Source organism: Petaurus breviceps, unplaced genomic scaffold (assembly GCF_028583685.1).
Source record: "Petaurus breviceps papuanus isolate PSGF00001 unplaced genomic scaffold, PetGlider_PUasm1.0 138, whole genome shotgun sequence".
NCBI classification, from domain to species: domain Eukaryota; kingdom Metazoa; phylum Chordata; class Mammalia; order Diprotodontia; family Petauridae; genus Petaurus; species Petaurus breviceps.
Window position 1 is genome coordinate 16,319,721 of NW_027185694.1, and position 23,926 is coordinate 16,343,646.

At 36.8% G+C, this 23,926-nt stretch overlaps 1 protein-coding gene across 4 annotated transcripts in view; it reads left to right on the forward strand.

The window, feature by feature from the left end:
* The window catches only part of LCMT1 (leucine carboxyl methyltransferase 1), an 84,324-nt gene that overhangs the window by 11,800 nt on the left and 48,598 nt on the right, over positions 1-23,926 (forward strand). For all 4 annotated transcript variants that reach the window (XR_011172095.1, XM_069106266.1, XM_069106283.1 and 1 more), the window contains 2 exons: positions 3,150-3,226; positions 4,759-4,820. Coding sequence is in view for 3 of the 4 variants with exons in the window: in XM_069106266.1 (XP_068962367.1) it covers positions 3,150-3,226; positions 4,759-4,820 (139 nt within the window). In the remaining variant the exon portion in view is untranslated. The remainder of the gene's footprint in view (positions 1-3,149; positions 3,227-4,758; positions 4,821-23,926) is intronic.

Sequence of the window (23,926 nt, forward strand, 5' to 3'; positions counted from 1 at the left end):
TTATATAGCTAGGTCACGGAAGAGCCTAGGCTCAAGCCTGCCTTTCCAACTCTGAAGTCCATATACCTTCCTCAGTGTCACCCTACTTCCCTAGGTGACTTCTAAGGTCCCTCCAGCTCTAAGATTCTGTGATTCATTTTTAAGGTGAGGAAGCTGCACTCTAGAGATATTGATTACTTGTCTAAGTTCATAAAGTTAGAGTAGAATTTGGCCTAGAACAGGTGTAGGTGAACCTGTAGCCTTAAGGCCACATGTGGCCTTCTAGGTCCTCAAGTGTAGCCCTTTGATTGAATCCAAACTTCACAGAACAAATCCCCTTAACACAAGGATTTATTCTGTAAAACTTGGACTCAGTCAAAAGACTCCCCCCAAGGACCCAGAAGGCCCCATGCGGCCTCGAGGCTGCAGGTTTCCCACCCCTGGCTAAAACCTAGGTTCTGATCTTCATCCCAGTGCTCTTTTTACCGCCTCTTACTTTAACTGATTATTTGCCAGCCAAAGCTTCTCAACTAGTAGGTGTTGAGAAAAGATTTTCTGAAGAGATTATTAAACATTTGCTCTCTCTGATTACAAAGACTAAGGGGAAAACAGAAGAGATTTAATCTGTACATAAGAAAACTCTAATGCATGCACAAATTATGCCATTTCATCCTTTCTTCAGTAGATTTCCCCCTCTGTCATCCTCATTCTCAACTAATCTTCAGTCTCTACCTGTCTATTGGCTGCTTCCCTATTACCTATAAATATGCCAATATCTTCTCCATCCTCAAAAAAATCCTCTCTTGATCTAGCCATCCCCACTATCTATTGTACTATCTCCTGCTTTTCCTTGCGAAACTTCTGGAGAAGACCTGTAATTGGTACCTCCACTTCCCTTTTTCTCACTCTCTTCTTTAACTCTGCAGTCTGGCTTCTGACCTTATTCAACTGAGACAGCTGTTTCCAAAGTTACCAGTGATCTCTTAATTGCCAGATCTAATGGCCTTTCCTCAGTTCTCATCCATCCGTTTTGACCTCTGCAGCCTTTGGCACTTCTGTCACTCTCTTACACATGCTCTCCTTTCTCTATATTTCTGTGACACTGCTCTTTTCTGGTTCTCTTACTTGTCTTGTCACTTCTTCTCAGTCTCTTTGCTGGAACTTTGTTGTGCCCACTAATAGTGGGTATCCGCTAAGGCTTGTCTTAGGCCCTCTTCTCTTCTCCCTCCATACCATCCCATTAACTGCCATGGGTTCATCTGTCCCTCTCTAGAGGGTTCTCGGTTCTAGGTATTCTGCCTATTGAATATCTCCAAATAAATGTCCTGTAGCATCTTTTTTTTTTTTTTTGCTTTTTGGAGAGGGGAAGGTAGGGCAGTTGGGGTTAAGTGACTTGCCCAAGGTCACATGTCTAGTTTTTTGTTAAGTGTCTGAGGCCAGATTTGAACTCAGGGCCTCCTGATTCCAGGGCTGGTGCTCTATTCACTGTGCCACCTAGCTGCCCCAGTACTGTAGCATCTTAAACCCCATGTTACCAAAATAAACCCACCCCTTTCTTACCTTCCCCTATTACTGTAGAGGATACCACCCATCTCCCAGTCGCCCAGGCTTGGCATCTTTGAGTCTTCACTCGCCCCTCCCCCATCCAGTCTATTGCCAAGTCCTGTCAGTTTTCCCTTTGTAACATTTCATAAATGCCACCTTTCTTTCCTCTGACGTTGCCAATGCTGTGGTATAGTTCCTTATGCTTTGATGCTTGGACTATTGCAATAGCCTCTTGGTGGATCTCTCCCAAATCGAGTCAGTCTTTTACTCAGCTATAAAATTGATCTACTTAGAGCACAGATTTGACCATGTCACACCTTATTCAGTCAACTCCTTTGGTTCCTTATTACTTCCAGAATTGAATATAAAATCCTCTATTTGTCTTTTAAACCCTTCTTAACCTGGCCCCTTCCTACCTGTCCAGTCTTTTCACGCTTTTCTCCTCCCTTCTCCTTCCATGTACTTTGTGACCCAGTGACATTGGCCTCCTTGCTGATCGTCACTTTATTTCATGACTGCATTTTGGCTGCCTCTCCCCCATACTTGGAAGTCTCTCCCTTCTCATATCTGTCTGATGACTTCTTTGGATTCTTTCGGGACCCAGCTAAATTACCTTTTTGAAGAAGTCTCTCTTGGTCCCCCTTAGTGCTAGTGCTTCCCATCTTCAGGTTATTTCCAGTTTATCCTCTCTCTGTCTTGTTTGAGCATAATCGTTTTCGTGTTGTCTCCCCCGTTACACTGTGAGCTCCTTGATGGCAGTAGTTGTCTTTTGACTTTCTTTGTATCCTCAGCGCTTTGCGTGATGCTTGGCATACAGTTTGGTCTTGACTTGTATTAATACTTTGCATTTTTGTAACATTTCATAGTTCATAGATTGTTTTCATCCATATTTTATAGATGAGGAAGGACTCAGATGGGTAAATCAGCTCTCCTGTGGTCAGAGATAAGAAGAGCCATAACTGGAAACTTATTTCAGATTCATTGCTTTTGTCACTATGTGACATCTGCTTCTAATGTACTTCTTGTCTCCCAGGTGATTGTTTACTTTTGAAATGAGCCACAAAGGGAACTTTTGAAATCTTCCTATGTAGACATTTTAAATCAGTTTTAGATAGCTTATTCATTGAATTACCTGAAGGCAGAGGACTAGGTCAGTTGGTTCTCAAAATTTTAAGAGTCTATGAATCTAAAAAGTTCTGTGTTTCCAACTCTGAAAATTGTTAAAACTAATACTTAGCAGCTGAGCAAGATGATACAGTAAAAGTTCCTCCTACTCCATGCCCCAAAGTTTGAGCAGGTCCCTTGGGTTTGGGCCTTACCAGAGTTTTACCTGGAATAGTTTTAATTCTGGTGTTGTCCTCTTGAAATTAGAGAATATTTTCTTTAATTTAGTTAATTTCTTCTTGATACCTTGCTATATTATATTCAGATTAAGTTTAGTTTTAAAAATTAGTTTTACTTTGTCATTTGATACAAATTTTCCTTTTGATTGGGGAAGACAAAGACAAAGAAGGGAGTGGAGAGAAATCAGTTTGTCCTTAAAAACCTAAGAGATTGTGGATGACAGAAATGGAACTTACTTCTTATTTCACAGTTGTATTTGTAAAATTTGCTTTTCTTTTCAGGATGAAAATCTTCTACCAAGAAAATATTTTGAAGTTGACTTTCCAATGATAGTCACAAGAAAACTATATAATATCAAGTAAGTTTGATTACAAGAAACAGCAGTAATGACTCTCATTTGTATCTTAAAAGAATAAGAGCTATGTAGAATATAGAACAGTGACCTACAAAACTTTTTCTAACCAAGTTCTACAGTACTATACAGAAGTAGTTTTACAAGGTAGGTTTTAATAGTCATCAGTTTTTTTTGGGGGGGTGCCACACAAATAATTTGAACAATTATATGCCACATCATATGATACTGGAAAGAGGTATGGACACTATAGGTCTGGGGAACAGAATTAACGAAATTAAGCAGCTGCTTGCTTAGGTTTCTCTGAATTCTCAAATTTTTATACATTTCTACTAACAACAACTACAATGATAATAACAGTAACAGCAGCAATAATTGACTTGGGGTTTTCTTGGCAAAGATACTAGAGGGGCTTGCCATTTTCTTTTCTAGTGGGTCCCCATTTTACAGACAAGGAACTGAGGCAAATAGGGATTAAATGACTTGCTCAGGGTCACACAGTTATTAGCAAGTGTATAAGGTCAGATTTGAACTCATATCTTTCTGACTCCAGGCCTGGTGCTCTTATCTACTGCACCACTTTACCTGCCACACAAATCACTTTTAGTTAGAGCTAGGTTGCCAAAGCTTTTTTTTTTTTTAAATCATTTGGGATGGGAATCTTTAAAATGTGCTAGACACGTCCCTGTTCTGCTTTTTCTTTGCCTCCATTATCAAACTGTGTTACATTGTGGCATTTTGTTTGCCCTCAATGCAAGTCTTTAATCTGCTATCAGGATCTATCAATCATTGTCATCACAGGTTAAAGAAAATGTTATAGGATACAAAATTAAGTTAGTCTCTGACAGTTAAGTTTAATAAACTAGAGGATAGGATAGCGTTGCTAGTATTCCTAAAATAAGAACTTTTTGAGAGGACAAAAAAAACCACGTACATGAATATTAAAAAATAATTATGCAGGATTACTGTTTTATGTGTTGTGAAACATCAACAGTGATGAGGAACTGTCCAGAGGTCTGGGGAGAGTCATGTAAAGTAGGGACCATGTTCACCATTCACAGATTTGAATTTAGTTGGGGAGAAAAAGGCCAGTGGAAATTGAATGTACTTCTGTTGACTAAACAGAAAACAGTCTGAGCTTGATGATTACCTAAAGTCAGGTTTGTTGGTATGCATTTTTTGTTTTATTTTGTTTTGTGTTTTGGTGGAGAGGTAAGTTGGGCTGGGAAAAGTGGTACAGTCCATTTTCAGATCAGTTCAGGAAAGTCGTCTCCATATTTTGTACAGAGAGAAAGCAGAATGTTTAAAGAAATCCAGGAATATTGACAGATATTTTAAAGATGCAACTTTCTTTAGTTATGTAAAAACTAGAAGTGATCTGAAAATGAGAGCTAGGAGAAATGAGAACCCTTTGGAGTGATCCCTGCTTTTTAATATAGTGAAATTTTCCTTGCTTCCAGTAGAGGGCAACTTGTTATTCAGTCTTCAGCTTTTCTATGTAAATAAGCCATTTATTTTTCCCCTGTCTTTTTCCACAGAGCCAAATCTTCTCTATTAAAACCAATCCAGGAATTACATTCAGAAGAATCTTTTCTGCTAGGCAAGTAAAAACACATTATAGTATTTGTAAAATTCATTTTTATTTTTTGAGGCTTATTATATTTGGATAGATGTGTTTTTATTTTGGTATACTTTTTTATTTTGACATATATAGTATACTTCCACTAATCTAGTCTTCTTTGTGCTTCTGGGTTTAAAAAAGCTCTTTTCACAAGTTATATTTGTACACAAATATAGGTTATTATGTAAATGACAATATTCTTTTTGGCAATTTCGGGGGTCATAGAATCTGCTGTTGAAACAGTCTCTTTTTGAAAACATTTGAATGAAAACATTTTGCTTTTTTCTAGGCCCTCATTATATACTGTAATCAGAGATTTAAAATACAGGTAATGGAAAAATGACATTGTTAGTGTATATCTTAGTATAAGCACTCTGTTGCCAGTGTGGTATAGAGTAAAAGATGTACAGGATTTAGAATTGGAGGGTATCGACTCCCCACTTGTTATCAGTGTGTCCTTGGACAAGTCAATGAACTTTTTAGGTCTCAGTTTCTTTATCTATAAAATGAGGGGACTGGACTATATGATTTTTGCAGTTTCTTCTGCCTCTAAAAACTCCATGATTTTTGTCCATTTCTTGTAGGAAATTTTAGTAAGGTAAAGTCACATAAACATACTATTAATCTAACCATTTCAATCTTTGCCCTTCCCATTTAATACCCCAAATGTCATGTGATATGTCTGTGTATTATGTATGAATGTGTGCGTATACACACCTTTATACACATGCAGACACACACACAAACTGGCCTTAGATTGAAGCTGATTGGGTGTATCTGTATCTATATCTACATATGTCTGTATCTCTGTATCTTTCTCTCCATCTGTCTGTCCGTCTTTCTCTCAGAGAGCCTATCTCAGAGCCAACAAGACCTGAGCTTACTTTCTACTTCTGACACCTACTGGCTGTGTGACCTTGACCACATCATGTAACTTCTCCATATTCTAGGCAAATCTCTAAGACTGTTAGTTATAGAGAAGGGGCCAGCCTACACTGATAGAAGGTGGTTCCTTGTCCAGCACTTAGCATAGCACCTACCGGGGAGTAGGTGCTTCATCAGTGTTTATTGACTGGCTGACTCATATTGGTGAAACCAGGGGTCTGGTATGGAACCCTCCCCCAAGCACCTCTCTCTCCCCCTTACATCCACATAATTGAAATCAGGTATTACAATAAGTAATTCTAATAAAACATCCATCATTGTATTTTAGGATTTCTGAGATTGAAAATGGAGAAGATAAATTTGAAATTTTCAGACAACCCTTAGAATCCATGTAAATGGATACCATGGTGTTCTTTGTATAGTTTATTCTCATTAACTATTTTGATTTGATACATGTATGTGTTTGGTACATTTTAAAACTAAATGGTCCAGTTTTTACAGTTCTTAGAAAGCTTTGCTGTAAATAGATGAGTGAGAAACCCTTTTGGGTAGTGTAAAACTGCAAGTGATTGGCATTTGACATTTACCTTTGTCTCTTATGTTAAAACAACTGTTACCACAACAGTTGTAGTGTCTTTTAGTCTTATATCTTTGTACTTCTGAATAGTTAAATTATATTTAGCTTTCATTCATTCTTGTAGTGTTCTCATTTTGCAGTTGCCTAGAGGCTCAATGGGCTGATTCTTCTTTCATAACAAGAAACAGTCATATAGACTGGTTTTATACAATAGTAAGACCTGATGACCAGGGCACCCAACAGCATCACACAATCAATGTTTTTCCTAATAAGTAATGAATTAGATAAACCTGCCCTTACATGCACACACTTTAATCTCCAGTTTTCTCAATGATTGCATTCCCACATGGACTTCGAGAGGTAGTACTTCCTGCATTTTGTGGCATAGATAGCCTTGAATCTTAAACATAGTCAGCTTTGTGTAAAAGAACTACTCTTCATGCCTGGTCTCCCCAAACTTTTACTTAAAAAAATTTTTTTTAAACTGAATACTCACAAATAAAAACAAAACAAAAAGCACATGAAATAAACAGTAAAATACTATGTAAAAACTTTGGCCTTTGGCAAAGTAGAACAAAATTAAATTTGCCAAAAATGCTTTTGTTTTGTCTTTTTCCAAGTCTCTTGAAAGTTCCTCTTTATTTGGCTTGTGTTCTTCCTTTTAAAATACACTAGTAGTCATGTTTATAGTTCTGGGTCTATCATTCTTACTTTGCATGTCTTTAAATATTTTCTTAGTTGCGCTGTAATTTTTTTTACAGAACTATAATCTATTACATTATATAAAAATTCAGCCATTCTTTAATTGTTGTTCGTATAGGTTCTTTGCATTTTAAAAAAAATTACAAATAAATAGAATGTTTTTGAGGCAGGTAGGTCGCATAGGGGCTAGAATGCTGTACTTAGGAGTCAGTAAGCTCTGTGTTCAGATCCTCCCTCAGATGCCTACTAGTTGTATGACCATGGTCAAGTCATTTAACCTTTCTCAGCTCCTGTTTCCTTATCTGTAAAATGGGGGTTAAAAAAATCTGCAGCACCCTTCTCTTCTCCCTAGGTTATTGCAAGGAGAAAAATCAGATAATGCTTTTAAAGTGTTTTGCAAACCTTAAAGCACAATTTAAATACTAGCTATTTTAGTATGTTGGTTTAGTTTATGATATATTAGGATATCTTTTTCCCTACAGCCTCGTTGACATTGCATTTTACCATGCTTCTTGCTGTTTTGCCATTCTTAATCTCCATCATTTCTTTTTTTTTTTCTTATATACAGTATCTAATATTACCACATTTATACTTAGTATATATGGGAAAAGAATGTATTTTTGAAGAATTGTACATTAATCTAACAGTATTTTTGTTTTCTGTTTTTCTCTTATCAAGAACCAATTTCAAACCCCTATTTCTCTAGACTGGTTGAATTTATATCAGTAAAATTCTTGCCTCTGGAGGCTTCTTAGAGTGATTGTTTTGGAGATTATTAAATTTGTTGAATAAGGGGCGGTTAGGTGGCGCAGTGAATAGAACACAGGCCCTGGAGTCAGGAGGACCTGAGTTAAAATCTGGCCTCAGACACTTAACACAAAAACTAGCAATGTGACCTTGGGCAAGTCACTTAACCCCAATTGCCCTACCTTCCCCTCTACAAAAAGCAAAAACAAAAAAATAAAATACAATAAATTTGTTGAATAAGTATCACAGTGGTTTTGAGATTCTTAGTGAAAGATATGTAGTTGAAGTGAATAAGTGGTACAGAATGTCTTTAAGTTTTACTCCTTGTAGGATTTATACCATGTCTGTAATTGTTTTATGTTAAACGTGCTATGGTATCTTTTATAGAAAGTTTATGGAAATGCCATTTTTAATAGGCCTTTCTCTCAGGTAGTTCATATGTCATAGTCTTAGAGTTGGAAGGATCCTTGGAGAACAACTAATCCGCGCCTCCCTCATTTTAAAGATGAGGCAACTGAGGCCCATAGAATTTCATTTTTGGTCCTAGGTCACACATCTAGTTGAGTATCAGAGTTAGGATTTGAACTATGGTCTAACTAATCCACTACTCTTTTCTACTATAATACTCTTTGGCATCTGAGTTATTGAATACCTAGAAATCAAATGAAATATTAGAGTTTTCCTTTTATTTGAACTTTAGTTAACAAGCATTTTTCTATTTCTCTCCTACCTCCCCTTGTTGCCATTTAAAAGAAAAAAGAAGAAACAAAGCCCTTTATATATATATACATATGTGCATATGTATATATATACACACATATATGTATATATATATATGCATGTAAGCAAAATAAATTCCTCCATGCCCCAAAATGTGTATCATTCCATACCTTGAATCAACCAGCTTTCTCTCAAAGTGGGTATCATAGTTCATCATCAGCCCTCTGGAATCATGATTGGTCATTGCATTAATCAGATTACTTAAGTCTTTTAAAGTTGTCCATTTTTACAAAGTTGTATAAATTTTTCTCCTGGTTTTGCTCACTTTACTCTGCATCAGTTCATATAGATCTTCTAGGTTTCTCTGAACTCATCCTTTCATCATTTCCTATAGCATGATAGATAGTATTCCATTGCTTCATATACCTTAATTTGGCCATTATCCAGCTCATAGGAATCTATTAGAGTTTCGTAATTATTTGTATGTTTTGTACTAAAACAGCATTGGCACGTTGAAACAGGAGGGATAGTTTTGGAAATGGTCATTTCTTTAGCATTTGCCTAAGCCAGAATTGCTTTCTTTAATTCAGTACTTCAAAAGATCTGTAATCCTGGTACTTAAGATCAGAATTCCTCTCTGTTAGTGTATGTGATTGCTCTGGACAAAAAAGTTTATCAATCTCAGTGACCTTGCTTTAGGGTAGCTAGGTGGTGGCAAAGTGCATATGGCACTGGGCCTGTAGTTGGGAAGACCTGAGTTCAAATCCAGCCTCAGACTCTTATTAGCTATGTGACTCTGGGCAAGTCATTTGACCCTGTTTTCCCCAGTTTGCTCATCTTCAAAATGAGCTGGAGAAGGAAATGCCAAACCACTCCAATATCTTTTCCAAGAAAATCACAAAAGAGGTCTTGAAGAGTTGGACACCACTGAACAACATGTACTCTGCTTTGTTGCTTAGGTGTCTTCTGCAGTGACAGACAGCTGTTGTTAGGGGCCCAAGCTGGAGGTCTTCCCAGCATGGTTTACAAGCTGCCAGCACTGGTGCTTTGTTGTAAGGATATCATTTGTGAAAATCCAGGGTTACCTTTACAGCATGAAGAGGATTTCGGTGGAGGTGTTCTGTGTAAACATATTCTAGTATCATTGGATTTACAGTTAGAAGGAAGAGCTCAGAGGTCTTTTCAACCCAAACCACCCATTTTACACATAAGGAACTGGAAGACTGGAGAAATTGAGTGACTTGTCTTTGGTCTCTTAATCCAGCATTCTTTCTGCAGCACCATTTTGTCTCTCTCTTATAAATGCTATAAGAAATATATAATCAAATCTTTACATGTAGGTAAAGTAATGTTAAAGTGAAGAAAAAATGTTGGAAAATTAGCCCTTTAAAAATTCAGATTCTTCCATAAACATAAAAGCAGTGATATACTCATTAGGAAAAAGTTTAGAGTTTGCATTAGGCTTGCATGCTAATGTGTTCTGTTGGCTTGTTTAGAAGGAAAAGATGAAGAAAAAAATTTACATATTCACAGGTAATTAAATTTTTTTTCCTGGTTAGAAGCTTGGAACTGAGGGCTCTTTAGGTTGCTAAGGAAAAATTTCTTAAAATTACCTTAAACTTGGTTGGTTGGCAGTTTTTGGTCTTTCCAGTAATAAAATGGTCTCTTAAAAAAGAAGATATTTTTGTTTTTATAATTGCCTTTTTTCCCTTTTAGGTTTGATTCATGTTATAATATTTTGCTTTATTTGCAACTACTTGGAAGGATTAAGGACCTTGTAAGAATTTGCATGTGAAATGAGGGAACTGGACCAGGAATATTTTAATACCTACATCAGTTTTTGAACTTATATGTAGACTGAGTATACATTTTATTTCTGCTAAAAATAATCAGACCAATGATCCTAGTGTTTTACAAGGTTGAAAACTATCGTCTCATGCACTATTATTGACTGCTCCTTTCTGTATTATATTCTCTCTGCCCTCAGCTTCTAGAGAAAATGTCCCAGCCAGGGCTCTGGCTGCTTGGGCATTGGGCATCAGCTAAGGCTGCCTATTAGACGTCTTCCTTTTAAATCCCTGTTGATTTGGGCTATACCATTTGTTACTACTCTTATTCCATGTTCCTCTTCCCACTTCCCAAGCTCAGAGAATCTCGGAATGTTACACCTGAGAGAAATTTTAGAACTTGAGAATCTTAGAGCTAGCATGGAGAATGGAGATAAGTGATCTGGACCAGGCCCTTAAAAGTGCAGATGGGAGGGGCTGCCAGGTGGCGCAGTGAATAAGAGTGCCAGCCCCGGGATCGGTTCTGGCCTCAGATACTTGGCACCCACATAAAATAACTGTCCGTGTAACCTTTAGCAAATTACTTAACCCCAATTGCTTTAAAAAAAAAAGTGCAGGTGGGAGAATGAAAGCCCAGAGTGAGAGGGAAGTGATGCTCAAGGTGATACAGCTTCTTAGTCTGCTAGGTAGCATAGTGCAGAGAATGCTGGAATTAGTGTTGGGAAGACGTGGGTGCGGATCCTGTCTCCTATACTTAGTGGCTTTGTGACCCCAGGCAAGTCACTGAACTCTCTGCCTCAGTTTCTTCATCTGTAAAATAGAGATAATACCTACTTTCTGTTGTGAGGATTATTTTGTAGACATAGGCACACATGCATATATATATGTATATGTATATGTGTATATATATATATATATAATCACTCTAGAGACCTTAAAATAATAAATAAATATTTTATATTATTAGTGACAGGACTAGTTAGAGCCTTCCTCCTGACAACCAGTCCAGTTCTTCTACTATCCCACAATTCAGTGCTCTCTCTCTTCTCTTCTTTGAAGAAAATTTTTGCCATTGAAATGCTTTCAGCCTATAACCAACATTATAAAGGTGATGAAAATTCATATCTCCCTTTCATCTTATTTTTAGTTGTGTACAAGTAGAATTCCATTTTAACAAATAACTCACTTAAACCCAATTACCTTGCCTCTCCCCTCCAAAAAAAAAAGCAACAACGAATACCATTATATCTTTAAAATAATACCAGTTCTCTATAATGGAAATATTTCTACATCCATAGTGGTTTAGTGACACTGCTTTTTCTGATCCGAGTGTGATTAATCATGTACTGTAATATTAATGAATAATATTTTATTGCATATGTAGTAAAAAAAATCATGTCATTTGAATTTTCATTAAAACTCTATAATGAACAATAAGTTTTGCAGAGCTGGGCAGTTCTGATTGAGTGTTCAAGTTGTCAGATGTGTTAATAGGTACTCTCAGGGCATCCCCAAATAGACAAATTCCTGGTGGAGATCCAGTATAAATTTCAGCTGTCATCATCCAGATTCAGATACTATGATATTTTCTTCTAGATAGGCTACCTCTGGAATTTGTTGTCTTTTCTCCTTCCTCTTTTCCTAATGGTACCATTTCCTGACTTTATTCATTGTAGTATGGCTTTATAGTCAGCCGTTGTTACATCTACAACTTTTTTTTGCTACAGATGAATATATGCTACAATTTGGATCCTAGTGTAAAAATTATGTGCAGATTAGGTAATTTTCAGGTTATGTATTTAGTCTCCCTTAAACTTCAAGCTTTTAGCAGCTTATTCTAGGCAGTCACTGTTTTAATCTCTTTCCAGTTTCACTTTTCTCTTCTTTTATGGTACCATTGTTTTGTTCCTCCTTTAGTGTTCTTCTAAACCTTTGGGGTTATTATCCTGGTAAATGGTATATGTTGCTTCTGAAATCCATTACAGGTCATTCTAAGTATAATGTGTACTGAAACGAAAATTTGTTAGAAAATTTAGCAGGCTAAAGTTTTTGTTGATGCTTTGTTTTTAGCCCTAATTGTTAACTCTTAAACACTCCTATGTTCATTAAAGCCTCTTTCTTTTTTTTTTTAAGCAATTGGGGTTAAGTAACTTGCTCAAGGTTACACGGCCAGTTATTTCTGGGTGTAGTGCTAAGTATCTGAGCCTGGATTTGATCCAGGTCATCCCGACACTGGAGCCGGTACTCTTACTCACTGAGCCACCTGGCCGCCCCTAAGTAATTGGGGTTAAGTAACTTGCTCAAGGTTACACGGCCAGGTGTTTCTGGGTGGGTGCTAAGTGTCTGAGCCCGGGATTCGATCTCCAGGTCATTCCAACACGGGAGCCGGTGCTATTTCTCGCTGTGCTGCCTGGCCGCCCCTCATTGAAGCCTCTTGAAAATAAAACACCTACCACAGTATATAATATTCCACATTTTTAGTTCCCCATTTCTCTACTGAATGAAGAGAGGTATGTTTCAGAATTGATGAGTACTTTCTCAGACACAAAAGTCTATCGTATAAGGGCCCAAAATAATATCTGCCTAGAGGATTTTAAACCAAAAATGAGTATGTAGTAAGAAACATGGAGATGAGGGGAGAAAATATCCAGCTAGAGCTATAGAGGCAGCAGGTGTGACAGGAGAGTTTTCTGTCTGTATCCTCTTTGCTTCCTTCTGTGATTTGCATGTAGCAAACACTTAATGCTTTTTTATTGCCTCAGGGCATGAAGCTGAGATGAATATTCGGTGCTTTATAAAGGGGTTCTTTTCCTTTTTTGTGTCATGCACCCTTTGGCCATATAGTGAAACCTCCAGCCCACTTCTTACAGTCATGTTTTTGAGCATCTGAAAGAAATATTAGATTATGGATAAAGATGTAATTTGTTTTCTGGTCCACTTTCATGCATTACCTGAAAATCCATGGATCCCTGCTCTAAATTAAAGAATTAGAACCCAATAAGATATAGACAGGCTATAGTGTGAACTGAAACAAGCAAGATCAAATTAGTAGAAATAAGCATGAAGAAAACAATTTTGTAAGGACAGAAGGGGGAGCCACCAGTCTAATAAAGATGTCAGGGTTCTATGATGTTGTCATGAGAAACCCTAATGTAATCTTAGATTATGTTAAGTTAGTGCTTAGGGCAGACTTGCTGATTGTCGTCTTGTATTTTTCCCTGGCCAGGCTGTATGTGGAGTTTTGTGTTCTGAATGTCACATTTTGGAAGGGGTGGTGGCAAACTGGAGAGCATGGAAAGAAGAATGAGGATAGGGATGGGACTCTGCCATTTAGGGATTTTCATCCCCTTCCCAAAGAATCTTCAGTGGCTCCTTATTGCATTAAGGATAAAACATGAACAACTTAGCTTGGGATTTAAAAGCCTTTCAATATGGCTTCAGGCAACCTTTATACATTTACCTCATATTAGTATTCTTCTCAGGCAAACTAGACTATTTGTTGTTCCCTGAATTGATCATTACACATCCTGTCTTCATGCCTTTGCACAGGTTTGTCTTTTATACTTGCTTTCACTCCCTCTTTACATTTCTCCTTTCTGCTTGGAATTCACTCTTTCTTAGAACAGCTTTCTTTGAGGCTTATTAACTCCTTTTACCTCTACAGGAAACCTTTCCTGACTCCCTCAGTTGTTAGTATTTTCTTATTCCTCAGATTATCTTGTGTTTACTTAGCTGTTTCCTTGTGGTTTTTTTATTGTCCAGGAGAATATAGTCTCTTGGGGGCAGGGGTTGTTACTCCTTTCTTTGTGTTTTGTGTTTGTGTTTTCTGTGGGCAACACAGTTCACTTATTGCATATTGATTTGAGTTAAGTTGATTAAAGGAGTTGGAGTTGCTTATCCTGTTGGAAGGGAAGGCTTAGGTTGTCAGTGTAATAGTCTTCAAATATTTGAAGGACTTCCATATGGAAGAGTGATTAGCCTTCTTTTGGGATTGGTCCCAAATGGCTGAATTAGGAGTGGTTCAAATTATACAATAAAATTAATAATTTGTTTAAAAGCAGTAGTTGTTTAAAACAATTAAACATTAAAACTCCATCTCTATTTTTACTAATTTCTAATTTGAAATGCAGATTCTGCTCAGTGTAATAAAACACTGATTAAAGATATCCGGAGATGAAATGGCTTCCTTGGGTGGAAAAGGACCATTACCTGAGGTCTTCAGTCAGAGGCTGGCTGATATTTGTTGAAAATATTGTAGATTGAATTTATGATTTGACCAAGGACTGACCTCTGAGCTTTCTTCCAATTCTAAGATTAAAGGATTCTTTGATTCTATGAATTCCACTGTTGAAGATATACAATTTGTGAATTAATATCTTGTTTCTAAAACTGTTCTGGGAAGCTCGAGTGGTTTCTGTATTATGTGTATAAAGGTTCTATAAGAAAATGTCAAAGTTAATATCATTCCTTCTAAAATATTAACTAAAGTTAAGAGTTATGTGCAGTGTTTTTAAACAGTAAACAAGTTTAATATCCCCTATTTTGCTATGTTTTTCCAAATACCCCCTTTTTCAGGGTATTTAGTTCTCTGAAACTAAAATTTATGAATTGTATTAGCTTTATTTGTAAACAAACATTTTCCATGGCCAAATTAATTTGGAAAATGGATAATATCTGGTTTCATTCTGCTAAGCAGCATATCTGTAAGAGCAAATCATTGGACTTTTTGTTATCTATATGAAATAGTGAAGATAATTAACTGTATGATCCTAGACAAAGACAGTACATTTATGGTGTTTGGTATTTTTAGCTGTTGCTCTAAATTTTGTAAATCTTCATCAGCTCAAACACATTTTCTAGGGTTAATAGATATTTTACATAATATAATAAAACCAATGAATTGTATCTTTTCTGGTTAAGTGTCAAAGTTCACAGCAGTTGGGCAACATATGTTCGTGCCTTTTAGCAACTTTTGAGGCTGTGTAGTTTTGTCTTTTCAGAATCACAGTCCAGCAAGATTTGGAAGAGACCTCATAGTCCATCTAGTCCAGCACATACCTGAACAAGAATTTGCTTTGTGACATACTAGGCAGTTAGTCATTCAACCTTTGCTTGATGACCTCTAGTGATATGGAGCCCATTACCTCCCTAGGCAATCCATTATATTGTTGGTTGGGGCTAATGCTCCATTTGTTCTGGTTTTGCCCTCTAGGAATAAGCAGTATAAAACTGATCCTTCTTCTCTGTGAAGAAAAGTATCACATTTCCCCAAAGACCTCTTTTCTCCATTTCTTTCAGCTGATCCCCTATATGCATCATCTTGAGATCCTATACTATTCTGGTTGCTCCTTCCAAAAATATAGCACCCTGAACTGAAAACAGTCCCCCAGAGGTAGTCTGACTGGGGCAGAGGACAACAGTGTTTTTCATATTCAAGTCTTGGATAGTATACCTGTCATTGTAATCTAAGATTGCATAAACTTTTTGGACTGTCACATCACATCAAATCATATTGAGCTGGAAGTCTTTCTTCTAAAAGTCCCTGGTCTTTTTTTTCCTCCAAGAACACTGCTTTCTTGGCTACACTTCTGCATTTTATACTTATGAAGTTGATTTTTTTGAACTTGAGTTTAAGACTTTACATTTATCCCTACTAAATTCCATCTGATTAGGTTCAGTCCAGTATTCTAGTATGTCAAGGTCTTTAGTTGTTTCTTCTTTGTGCCATCTATAAATTTGATAAGTATGCCATTTATTCTTAATGCAAGTCATGGAAAAAATGACTAGTAGTGCCGGGCCAGACAAAAATCCCTTGGTGACTTACCACATACTTAGGAAGGTTCAGAATCCCAAAGTCTTACATGAGGAAACATGGAATTCACGCCTAGGTAGTAAAGAAGCCAGCTTTATTGAGTAAGAGACTCAAAATGAAGGGCAGTCAGGGAAAATTGTGGAAACTGGTTAGGTCTGGTAAGCCCCAAGGTTGAATTGGGTACCTGCTGGAACTCTGAAGGGAATGGGACACCTCTTCCTAAACCAATAAAGTATGGTAGGTTTTTATAGGACTCATATCTGGGTTTAGCAGGACCAGGCATTGAGGGAAGAGATGGAGGAGCCTGGACCTAGAGTCTGGTACAGATTTATGCTAGTAGGGGAAAGGAATCCTCCTCAGGAATTGGAGGCTAATTGATATTCAGACTCCCTGCTAGCAGGGAAAAAGGGGCTTTGGGCCATTGCTGATGGTCTTACTGGGACAGAATGATGCAGCTTCCCTCTTGGGGGTTTTTGAGCTTCCCCAAGCCTGCTTCATATAGCAGCTCAGGGAGACTACTATATTCCTTACACTAGTTAAACCATTAAATACTTAACTTTTTAAGTCTAAATATTCAGTCAGTTCCAAATCCACCTTATTGTCATCTGGAGCCCGTATTTTTTTTTTGTCTAGTCTCAGAATAACTTGAAAGATTTTATTAAGTACTTTGGTGAAATCTAGGTAAACCATATCTGTTGCATTCTTTTGACCTCCCAGTATAGTAGGGATAGAGTTAAGATTAGACCTCTTATTTCATTAGTTTAAGGAATGTGTGGTAAGGAACTTGTTCTTCCAATGCATGTTCCACATTTTCTCCAATTTACAGTCTTAGAGAGTTTAAGTGACTTGCCCAGCTGTCACATAGTCATCGTGTGTCCATTGTGGAGCCAGATCTTCCTGACTCCTAGACCAGTTCTCTATCCTCTAAGCCAGAGATGTCAAACTCACCTTTGCCAGAGAGTACAGCCTGATTCAGATTAAAATCTAATTGAAAAATGTTAAAACAAATTAAAATAAAACACAATGTAGAAAGTGTTGATTTATGGTTTTCTAAGTCAGGGGTCTGTTTCTATTTGAGTTTGACACCAGTGCTCATGCCACCTTTCTTACCCTTACCATTTAGTGTGGTAAGGACAAGGATAGCATCTGGACTTGTGGTTTCATTGATATAGGAAACTCCTACAATGTAAGTCAGCCCCTTTTTTGGGAACTTAAAGTCCTAGAGAGTTCTTTAGAGCAATTGAGATAGTGAACTGTCCAGAATCAAACAACCAACCAGGCTAATCACCCATCAAAATAAGAAATGAAGTTAGTTTAACTCAAATCAGTGAGGTGATGTCCTGGTTTAGACTTCTGAACTTGGAATCAGTAAGAACTGAGTTTATATCCTCCCACAGAAATCTCTTCCTTCTCTTCTTGATATAATTTATTTTTTATGTTTTATTTATATATTTTGTTTCTTACATCACCATAGTATCCCATGTATTCTTTCACTCCCAGAAAGCCATTCCCTATGGCAAATAGTATTTTCTTTGAAGAAAAGAAAAAAAGCAAAACTGATTGGTGCACTGAAAAAATCCAATAACATGTACAATGTGTAACACTTGTGGAACCTTCCATCTCCAATAAGGAGTAGGTTGGGCTTGTCTTCTCATATCTCTTCATTTGAATCCCACTTGACCTTTATAATTTTGTTACATTTGCTCTTGATTTTTTGGTGTATTGTTCTTTCCATTTACACTATTGTAGTCACTGGAATATTACTTTCTTAGCTCAGCTTACTTTATCCTGCATCAGTTCATATACGTTTTCCCCAGGCTTCTTTAGTTTTCCATAGTTGGTTTAGCTATTCCCCAATTGATGGGCTTCTACTTTGTTTTCAATCCTTAGTTGTCACAAAAAGTGCTACTGTAAGTATTTTGGAGTACATACTGATTTTTTTCTTATCAGTGGCTTCTTTAGGGTATAAGCCCAGTAATGGAGTCTCTGGTTCAAAGGATATGGACATTTTTGTCCTTTCACTAGCATAATTCCAAATTGCCTGTCTTTCTACAACCTGTCCAACATTTACTGTTACCATTTTTGATCATTTTTGCCAATTTTCAGGGTGTGAGGTGAAATCTTGGGGTTGCATTTTGTTAGTGATTTGTGGCATTTTTTCAAGTGGTTGTGAATACTTTGCATTTCTTCTTTTGAGAATATTTTGTTCATATCTTTTGACCAATTATCTGTTAGAGAGGATCATATAATTTAAAACTGGAGGAATCTTAGAAATCACCTAGTCCAACTTCATTTTACAGTTGTGGAAGCTCAGATCCCTGAAATGAAGTGACTTGGTCAAGGTTACACATATAGTAAATGACAGAGGCCAGGTCTGACCTCTTCTTCTCCACAGACTTCCAAGAGCATGTATTTTCACAATAATGTACACTTTGCACTGTTTGGGTGTCGTTCATCTAGACATTGATTTGAACTTATTATTTAGCAGAGTCAAAAAAATCTGTTGTTATTTCTTTACTACCTCAAATTTCAACTTCTTTTATTCATTTTTTTCCTGTCCTGTTCCAAAGATCATTCTCCCTTAGTGTTTCAATAGATTTGTTATCTCTTCAGTGTTGGTAATCCCTTTTGTGGTATAGATTAAAATGCATTCATGCCTTTTTATTCTGTTCTACTTTTGTCTGTATCTTCACATAAATAATAAGGTCTACAGAACATTCTAAGTACCTTTCTCTGACTCTTCTGACAATAATGTGGCTATCAGTGCAGATCTTTCCATATATTTATCCCTTACAGCTCATGGTTGACCTATCTCATTTTCTATTCATGTATCTCTTTGATTTTAACAAAATCGGTCAATTTTGTTCTTTAGAAAAGCATATTAAAGTGGAGCAGCTGTAGTCGTCTGTCATCCAATATCATCACCCCTTCTATCTTGAGGCAGCAATTTTATTCCTTTTTGGTTTGTTTGTTGTTTTGTTTTTCAAGGCAGTTGGGGTTAAGTGACTTACCCAAGGTCACACAGTTAATAAGTGTCAAGTGTCTGAGGCCAGATTTGAGCTCAGGTTTTCCTAACTCCGGGGATGGTGCTTTATCTACTGCACCACCTAGCTTCTCCAAGTTTTATTTCTTCTTTCATCCTCTTCCTTTCCCACAAAGCTTTAAGAAAACCTTACTTTTTATTGTCCTTTGCTTTCTTCTTCAACCTCAATTCATTATGAACTTCAGCATTTCTGATGCTGTTTTTATAGTACTGTGCTACACTTTTGGATTTATCTTTAGTCTTTCTTTGCATCCATCTTTTGTACTTATCTTTTTTAAAGTTGAAGTTGCTTTTTTCTTTTGATTGCTTCAGTAAAATCACGCAATGTATAATTTTCGTTTTGGGAGTTACTTTCTTGATTCATTGACATAGAGCATTCGAATCTTGTGTATACAGGTATAGTATATCTAGCCAAGTGTTTTTTTTTCTTCTATTTAATTTTGGCTAGTGAACTTTAATTTTTTATACAGGTAACATAATGCAGCACTGATAAAATTTGAGTAATAATCCTTTAGTAACCCTTTTGTTTCACCATCTATAGAGGTAATGTAGTTAGCTTTCTAATGGAGCTAAAGTATTAAATTTATTAGTGCTTCCCATCTCTCCTAATTTTTATTAAAACTGAGCATCTGGAATGCTCATGATTAAAGGAAGAGTTGTTAGGAGGTATGTTAGGTCTTAGAATTTTCACAGACTTCCCTGAATTGTTTGAATAATTTTTTTTATTCCTTTTGATATAAGTATTAAGTGAACACTTTATTATTCCATCTGTTTTGTCATCTTTATAAAATAGTATCAGTAAACTGGGATAAATGCTAGTGAAGTAGTTGACTCTTTTAGGTGTTTATTTTTAAAATAATGCAGTTGTTGTGATCTTTCTCATAGTACTTTGCTTAAGACTTTGTTAGTGATTCAGTGCCAGTATATCTGCACAGCTTTGCAAAGCCTTTTTTGAAATCTTAATTGAGTTTTTAGCACATTTTGCTCCTTTGGGAACATGAAGGTCTGGCATTGTGAGTCTTTAACTTGATTCTGTTTTTTAAAAAAATTCAACTCAAGCACTTACATATTTTAAGAGCTGTCTCTGGATTATGATGTTGATGCAACCATTAGAATGATAGTTGGAATGGATCTTAGATGTCATTTATTTCTAGTTCAACCATCCACTGAAGTGTAGGAGTCCCTTCTACAATATCTCTGGCAGTTTCTTAGCCTTTGCTTGAATAATTTTGAGGGATCAGGTCTGTTCCATAGCTAGATCAATTCTAGTTGCTAGATCAATTCTAGTTGTTAGAAAGCTCTTTCACATCATAGAATCTAGCACTTTCATTTTTTAGAATAAAATTCAGTTGCTTTATTTCTTGTAATTAGATACTGCCAGCTATCATGACTTTAACTCATGCACCATTAAAAATAAAAGGAAAATACATTATAGTCCCTTCACTTTGCAGAAGAGATAATTGAGTCACAGAGGAGAGCAAAAGATTTGCTCAGGGTCATGTAGGGCTTTAATGACATTCTTTCTCTTACTTCATACTTCCTTATGTTGGTCTGAAACTTGCTACCTTTAAAGTCCATTCTTTCATCCATCATTTTTTTTACTCAACAAATATTTATTGAATGCTTAATGTAACTCCTAACCCTTTGATCCTGCTTTCAGTCTCTGGAACACCACAACTTAGGTCTAGTACTAATACTTCTTCCATATTACAGCTCTTCAGATATTTGAAAACAGTGTCATTGTTGTCTTCTGTTCTTTGTTTCAGGCTAAACATTATCAGATCATTCACTTATTCCTGTGTAATATCACGTACAGATTCCCACTCTCCCCAAAACCACCACCGTCCTGGTTTCATGCATTTGGATATTTTATTCTCTCTTGTCTGGGAGGAGAGAAAAGCATGAATCATTCTTTGCCCTAATTCACCCCTAATTCTCTTTGATGAGACCTAATATCAGTGTACAATGAAAAGGCTAGACAAAATGGTCTCTTATGTTCCTTATAGAGAGAATTCTAAATTATATGATATCGGAGAATTTTCTAGAGCCTTCTAGTAAGATGAAGTACAGGTTCATTGTAGAGTCTGATTGCTGAATATTTGTATCTTTCATATTCACAATTTGAGTGTGTGTGTATATATATATATATATATCAAGGATCTTGAATTTTGCCAGTAAGAGTTCCTTTGATTGATGCCATTTGGTAGCTCTCTACTTGGTAGTTAGTCTTTTAGGTCTCTGGCTAAAAAATTAAGCATCTGATAGCCAACCTGGTGAGGAGCTTCCCTCGTCTTAGCTAGGTCCTTTAATGATAGGAATCTAGTCTGTTCCTGGGCCTATTCTAAAAAGATCTGGCCAGAGTTTATGTTCTGCTGGCAGAGACTTCAAGAGCCTAGGGTTGCCATCACACCCATGATGTGGCATCTGAAAAGGACTGTATTAGAAGACAGATGTGTTTATAAATGCCTTTTCTAGTAACTTTTTATATTTCACTGTAGCATGGAGGTCAATCCTTGTAGAGCTTGTCAAGCTGGAAAAGATCTTCAGATTCTAGATCTAGAGTTGGAAGGGACTCCAAGGGTTATATTACTCTGCCCCTGATTTTATGGAACAGCAGGACTAAGGGAGTTTAGTGTATCGTCCAGAGTCCTGAAGGCGTTAAATGTTAAAGGCAGGATTTGAACGTAGGTCTTTTGATTCCAGTGTATTAAGCTGCTTTGATGCCTCTAGCTGTGAACTCTTGTCTGAGGACCAGTATAACTAAGAGCAGAGAGCCTCATCAATAAAGAGTTGTTCTTAAAAAAAATAAAGGGTTGGCTACCAAATTATCTTATTTTTTTTTATGCACAGCACCTCACATCACTGTCCCTCTTAAAATGTGGCACCCACAATTAAGCACAATGCCATGGATGTACTTTGACCAGCAGAGCGTACAATGGAACAAGTAGACCTGTTTTTTTTGAATACGGTATTTCTTTTTGCCTGTGTGTTAGTATGATGAAACTGCTAAAAAGCTATTTCTTTTAATCCAGAGGTATACAAAACTTCATTACTAATCTCTTCTATGGATATTGAATAGTGGTGCCTTCTAAAATGAAATATAGCAACTGCTTAAACAGCCAAAATATGCCGGCAATATGAGACAGACAGAAGTTAGATCATGACATGTATCTTAGTGTGTAATTTTAACATTCCCCTTTTGCAGTCACTTAAATTGGAATATCTCTTGCTTATTCTTATGTTAACCATTGCTCTCTTTGTTAAAAGTAGTCCAATATCTTTTAATGATTACAAATTATTTGATAATAGTTTTCAGGAAAATGTCTTTTTTTCCCCCTTCCATCCAAGCCAAACCAGATTCTTTTGGAGCTTTTTTTTTTATTGGAAACCAACATTTTAAAAATACCCAGGATTTAGTAGTTTTCCATATTACCTCAACATAAAGATAACCTTGCTCATTCTTTACATCTACTGGTTAAGTGATAGCAGTGTGGGAATTCAATTTTTTAGCTTAATGTTGCCTTTGAGAATCTTTTAGTTTTAAACTGTAAGGGCTATTCTGTAACAGTTTTACTACTATAATGCTTATATTGATCATTTTAATTTGGGGGGTAAAACAAAAACATTAGTTGTATTGTTTGTGCAAGATCATGTATATTACATTAGGCTTTCTAGATAGAAAGATTAAATAATTTTAGCAGGAAGAGATGAGAAGAGTCTGTTTTAAGCTCAGGAGGGTTAGGAGTCAGGAGTATGAGCAAAGGCAAGAAGGCCACAGAGAGCAAGACTAGAATGAGGAGCAGTCAATAGTATGGTTTGGCTGGAATGAAGACTGTGTGAAAAGGACCAGTGTGAAATAGAGGACTGGTTGGGAGCAGATGGTAGACGATCCAAAATGCCGTGCTAGGGATTATGTAGCCAGTGAGGAGCCTATGATCCTACGGTATAAGGTTTTTAAATAGAGTGATGTGGTCAGTGTGGTGCAATGGAAAGAGTGCTTGGGCAACAAGATGAAGGGTGGGTTGAGGTAAGGAGAGGGCAAGAGCAGGAAATCTGCTTAGGAGGTTATTACAGTAGTCTAGGGTGATGTGAGTCTGATTGAAGATAGCTACAGTGTGAATGAGAGCAGGGCAAGTATAGAGATAGTCTTAATGGCACCTGGCAGCTGGTTAGATGATGATAATTCTTTACCTTTATTTAGGACCTTAAGGCTTATAGGCATTTTATGTTTCTTATCTCATTTGATCCTTACAACAGTCTCATGAGAGAAGTCCAATAGATATTACTGTCTGTGTTTTACAGATGAGGTGGCTGAAGCCCAGACAGATTAAGTGACTTTTACTATATTTGTGTCACTCCTACTACATGTAGTAGAGACTCAAACCCATTTTTTCCCTGATTCCAAGTCCAGCACGCATTCTACTATACTGTGATGTAGTTTTGGCATGTATGCTGCCTTGGTACAATTGTAGAATTTGTGAAAGCAAAGATTCAAAGATGATTCCACCTTTTCAAGCCTGGCTGACTGGAAAGATATGGTGATGCCTTCCATGAGGGGCTAGAGAAGTCAAAAAGAAGGGCTTAGGAGAAAGGGAAAATGAAGGCGAGGAGAATTCTGAGCTCCTGAGTTTATTTAATAAGGTCCAGTGGGAAATAGAGGTGGAGGTTTTTAGTAGGCAGGTGAAAAAGCAGGAAAGGTTAGAGCTGGAAATAGAAATGATCACTTACATTGAACCTATGTAAGCAACTGAGCTCACCAAGGGAAAGAGAGAGAGAGAGAGGGAGAGAGAGAGAGAGAGAGAGAGAGAGAGA